Consider the following 6,044-nt stretch of genomic DNA (forward strand, 5'->3'; position numbering starts at 1 on the left):
AACAACAGATGAAAATCAAGAACACGTAGATGTCGAGAAAGGAAAGCCATCTTTTTCTAAGCCTACACCACAAATTACAGCAACAGAAGAACTCGACCATAGTGAATCAACACATCAAGTTAATAAACATGTTCTACAAATATCGGGTATACATTATTTTTAAACTAAAACAACTATAGTTAAACTTAAAATGTAAACGTTTGTACTTTATTATTTTTTAAAGAGAGAGTATTTATTAACTATAAATTTGCCGGTAACTTTATTTCATTCTGGTATAGAAATATTGAGTCGACTTGAGCAGATAGAGACAACCTTATCTTCTCTACAAGACGTCAGTCGACTTGAGCAGATAGAGACAGCCATATCTTCTCTACAAGACGTCAGTCGACTTGAGCAGATAGAGACAGCCATATCTTCTCTACAAGATGCCAATGACAAGTCTACAGATGACATATTAGAAATAAAACAATGGAGAGACAACTTTGTAACAGAACAGAGTGACATGGGGGTAAACATTGAACAACTGACTAAAAAACAAAAGCAGAATTTTAAAATCCTTAGAAAACAAATGAGTGAACAAGATAACAAAGTAAAGGAGCTGAACAAAGAAATTGAAAGTTTAAAAGAAAAAGAAACCAAATCAAACAAAACACTAGAGAAACTGTCTCTGGATATGAAAGAATATGAAAACAACTTAAACAAAATAAATAAAGAGATGCAAGATTACACAGACAAAATAGAAAGAATAACACTGGAAATTAAAAGACTTTCTGATCAAATGACTGCCTTACAAGAAGGGATTTCTAAAAATATGCTGAATACATCAACTCAATTAGAAAAGGTAAAATTTCTAATTATCTGTGTACACAATTTTACACATACTGGCCACATAACTTATTTCACATTTAATAACCTGGTTAAATCAAAACACAACTTAGTAGCATTATCGCCAGTTACACTTTGATATTATTACTAGATTTAAAACACATGTTTATGTTAGTTTTAATGTGCAGTAAATTTAAATGCATTAATTGAATCTTCTGCTCTTTAGCACAATGTGATGTACACACTACTACAACAGAGATTGATGCCTATTGACAAACTGATTCAAATCTTTAATCAGAACTTGGAAACTAGGAAAGAAAGAAAAAAAAGGGTATATGTATAGTAATTTTATTAAAAAGTAAAATGCGACGTTGATAAATCCGGTATTAAATAGTGACACTGTTAATAAACCAGTTAATAATATATATATATTATTAAATTAAGCAGGGACATTTAAAGTTATAATTTAAAGCATGATTTAAATTATTTTCTATTTTTACAAGTTGCCATACCAAAGTTAACATCATTGCAGCAATTGTATGTTATACGTAACTATGTGACTTCTTCATTCATTTTATAAAATATATATTTTAGGTGGAAAATATTGAAGATGCCATTTCAAAATTGTCCAAAGATTTGAATCATATAGGTACGTTTTTAAACAAATTATACAACCTGATAGACCATAACGTGATGTTCCTTGGGCAGACAGACCATAACGTGATTTTCGTTAGCCAGACAGACCATAACGTGTTGTTCGTTAGCCAGACAGACCATAACGTGTTGTTCGTTAGCCAGACAGACCATAACGTGATGTTCGTTAGCCAGACAAACCATAACGTGATGTTAGTTAGACAGACCATAACGTGATGTTCGTTAGCCAGACAGGCCATAACGTGATGTTCGTTAGCCAGACAGACCATAACGTGATGTTTGTTAGCCAGACAGACCAAAACGTGATGTTCGTTAGCCAGACAGACCATGATTTGATGTTCGTTAGCCAGACAGACCATCACGTGATGTTCGTTAGACAGATAGACCATAACGTGATGTTCGTTAGACAGACAGACCATAACGTGATGTTCGTTAGCCAGATCATAATGTGATGTTCGTTAGCCAGACAGACTATAACGTGATGTTCGTTAGCCAGACAGACCATCACGTGATGTTCGTTAGACAGATAGACCATAACGTGATGTTCGTTAGACAGACAGACCATAACGTGATGTTCGTTAGACAGACCATAACGTGATGTTTTTTAGCCAGACAGATCATAACGTGATGTTCGTTAGCCAGACAGATCATAACGTGATGTTCGTTAGCCAGACAGACCATAACATGATGTTCGTTAGCCAGACAGACAATAACGTGATGTTCGTTAGCCAGACAGACCATCACAAGATGTTCGTTAGCCAGACAGACCATCACGTGATGTCCGTTAGCCAGACAGATCATAACGTGATGTTAGCTAGACAGACCATAACGTGATGTTCGTTAGCCAGACAGACCATAAAATGATGTTCATTAGCTAGACAGACCATAACATGATGTTCGTTAGCCAGACAGACCCTAACGTGATGTTCGTTAGCCAGACAGACCATAACGTGATGTTCGTTAGCCAGACAGACCATAACGTGATTTTCGTTAGCCAGACAGACAATAACGTGATGTTCGTTAGCCAGACAGACCATAACGTGATGTTCGTTAGCCAGACAGACCATAACGTGATGTTCGTTAGCCAGACAGACCATAACGTGATGTTCGTTAGCCAGACAGACCATAACGTGATGTTCGTTAGCTAGACAGACCATAACGTGATGTTCGTTAGCCGGACAGACCATAACGTGATAAAGAATGGAACATTTCACTCACCCATAGTGCCAGTCTCTAGACCCGTGGGTTTCCGTCAGGTGTTTGTTTCCTCACCTGGTACATTACACCACCTTGTATGTCGGGGGTCGAACTACAGAAACACAGTAAGACATTAACAGAACCGCTGTTTGTTTTATGCTAGTTACATATTACGTGTCGTGATATACTCGTACTAATATTTGAAGTTTGTTCTAAACGTTAAACTAACCTAGGGCGATACTAAACTCATATTTGAAATGTGTAGTCTTAGATACCATTATGCAAATTTAATGGATAATTATAATCCACATTATAATTTTTGAAAATGTAAATGCACATTCTATGAATCAAATAGTCAGAGCTTGTATGAAATTACACATGTAGATCATACATATGTTTTCTAATCAACAGAGTCGCGTGTATGTAACAGATATGCTTGTTATATGGAGCTTGCTGATCACACACCTGTCAGTGCTGGATCAATTTTTTCAAGATTTAAAGAAGTACGTGAATATAACGGTCGACATTTTAATCAAACAACAGGAAAATTTGTATCACCACATGATGGTTTATATCTTGTCTGTGTAACTCTAAATGAATGGGAAGATAAACGGATTAGAGTTGGTGTGTTGGCTGGAGGCGTGTGGTGTAAGGCTATAGAAGTGAAACGTGCCAACACAAGCGCTGCTGGGTCAGTGGTTGTTGACATGAAGAAAGGTCAAGAACTTTACTTTCAAGTGTATTACGCAGATCAAGGCGCAAAGTTATCATGTTTCAGTAGTTTTTCGATCGTTAGTTTATAAAAGTACAACACAAAATATGGTGGATGGGAAATTCTCAAAATAATTAAACAAATGTAACCACCATGTTAAACACACGCTAACATGTTAATATGTATGTAGACTACATGTCTACAAAACGTGAATGGTTTATGTTATTTGTTTAGTCATCTGTACACAGTTCCATCTAAATCAATGCCATCACCATCTAGGTGTATGGTCAAAATATTGATGTTTTTAAACAGACAATGACACAAATATCTCCGACATTTTTTTTATTCTCGCATTCGCTGACAAAATTAACTAAAAGCGGCACCTTGAGGTCTATTTTATAACTTCGAATTATAGTAGATATATATTGAAAGATATTTTTAATTCATAACATAACAGAAACATAATATAGGTGAAAAAGGAACTGATTTTAAAATTTAGTTACTTAATAAAATGTTCACTTTAAGCCTCAAGTAAAGTGTTATGACGTTTGTTTGATCAGGTGTGTAAATGTGAACGAATATTGGTGCGAAAGATATAATGAACGCATGAAGATGTATTGGGGTGAGGTCGTAGTGTAGTCAAGTCTCAGTATCGTTTGTTCAAGCCGTCCTACGTATTTTATAGTGTAAAAACTATTGAAGTTAACTGCTGTCATCCTGTCCAATCATATATCTACGTTAATGTCGTCCTGTTCTATGTTGAAACTCTTGGAAAAACTACTGAATGGTTAAAGAGGAACATAATGGTATTGAGTACCTTCTCACTAGATAACTGCGGGTAACATAAACCCCAGTTATAACATAAATATCCATTGATAACATCGCGTGTGAAAGCACAAATTAAAGTAACACACACCAAGACTGAGGTCGACCGTTACCCTTGTCAGTCTTTAACATTGGAACGGTGTGGTCGTGTGGTATGTCATGTTATAACCTGAAAGTGTCGGGTTCGGATTTCGGGCTAGAGTCGACTACGTCATCTCAAATCAAGAGAGTTCTAGTGTGTACTTTAAACACTTTACAAGATTAAAATTAACATAAACACATACATGTAAATGTTATATAAAATCACCTAAAAAATTATACAGGAATGGATGTAGGGAGGGGTTTTCAACTAAAACAAATATATTTTAAATAATTATAAAATTTCAAATGAACTGAATAACGATTATGAAGTCACATAGCCTACACCTTTTAATCAATAATTGCTCTTTTTTTTAATATAAGTAAGTTTAGTTTATTTTCTTATTTTCACTTCAATTAAAAGCTTATTATTCTCGAAGGAAGAAATAATATTACAAAATATTTTGTCTACTGAACCGTGCTAATAACAAACGTATTCAACCTGTAGTAACTTCAGCTTTTGGCCTATAGTAAAATCTGCTTCTTATTAAAAGAAATTAAAATAGCAATTACCTATACAACATCATTGCACTGAAACTCGGGCATTTGTCGAATTCAGGCAATTTCCATTTGGGAAATCGGCCTTCTGGCGTCCACTGAGATTTAAAAGACAGAGATCCTAGGTTTATATTTCACCCATTTTATTTGCTTGTTATTTACTCTACGTTGACTTTGTGTAATGTAGAGAAATGTATCGCTGACATACAATAAGTTTAGTTTATAAACAGTCAATCAGCAGTCATGTACTGTTTGATTTGATCAAACCTGAACTAGAACAGATATAACTATTAAAACAATTCAATGATTGCATGATAACACGATATGATGCTACATGTTGTATTAAAGAAAGATAAATGGTTTGAAATTAAGCCAAAGAACGGATCAGTAAAAAGTACACATAAAACAGGCACCACTAAGTTGTAGCTGCAACTTGTGCTCATGACTTCACCATTGTTGATTAAGTCGAGTCACAATTTGTTAGTGTATTGGAACAAGAGTGAATAAATCAAGTGCCAAACAGCTTAGAACTTAGGATTATTCAGTCAAATGTAAGTTTACATTAAGCAAACCTAAAGTTAGTGATAGATATACTTTAGACAACTGACTTATCACAGACTAGATAGTTGAGCTAATGCACCGTAATGATACAATTATATTGATATACTGTATGTAATTATTTAAGAATAATTTAAAAACTTTTTTAAAGCCTGATTGCACTGAAAGTGCCTTTCGACTTATATACGAATATACCGTTAATGTTGAAAATTAATTGCTGAAATTAATTTACCACACCTTGGTATTACAGCTTTGTATCACAATGTGGTATCACACCTTTGTATCACAGCATGGTATCACACATTTGTATCACAGCATGGTATCACACCTTTGTATCACACCTTGTTATCACACCTTTGTATCACAGCTTGGTATCACACCTTTGTATCACAGCATGGTATCACACCTTTGTATCACAGCGTGGTATCACACCTTTGTATCACAGCTTGGTATCACACCTTTGTAACACAGCTTGGTATCACACCTTTGTAATACAGCTTGGTATCACACCTTTGTATCACAGCATGGTATCACACCTTTGTATCACACCTTGGTATCACACCTTTGTATCACAATGTTGTACCACAGCTTGGTATCACACCTTGGTATCACACCTTGGTATCACACCTTTGTATTA

At 35.0% G+C, this 6,044-nt stretch overlaps 1 protein-coding gene across 1 annotated transcript in view; it reads left to right on the forward strand.

Moving 5' to 3' along the window:
- Positions 1–3,848, forward strand: part of LOC131947307 (chromosome partition protein Smc-like) — a 66,253-nt gene extending 62,405 nt beyond the window's left edge. Inside the window, exons 4-8 of the mRNA XM_059308497.1 lie at positions 9–146; positions 279–841; positions 1,052–1,156; positions 1,420–1,474; positions 3,088–3,848. Of these exons, the coding sequence (XP_059164480.1) occupies positions 9–146; positions 279–841; positions 1,052–1,156; positions 1,420–1,474; positions 3,088–3,479 (1,253 nt within the window). The 3' untranslated portion in view covers positions 3,480–3,848. The remainder of the gene's footprint in view (positions 1–8; positions 147–278; positions 842–1,051; positions 1,157–1,419; positions 1,475–3,087) is intronic.
- The last annotated feature ends 2,196 nt before the right edge of the window (positions 3,849–6,044 follow it).

This window comes from Physella acuta, unplaced genomic scaffold (genome assembly GCF_028476545.2).
Source record: "Physella acuta isolate Inbredline_101_S28 unplaced genomic scaffold, ASM2847654v3 ptg000592l, whole genome shotgun sequence".
NCBI classification, from domain to species: domain Eukaryota; kingdom Metazoa; phylum Mollusca; class Gastropoda; family Physidae; genus Physella; species Physella acuta.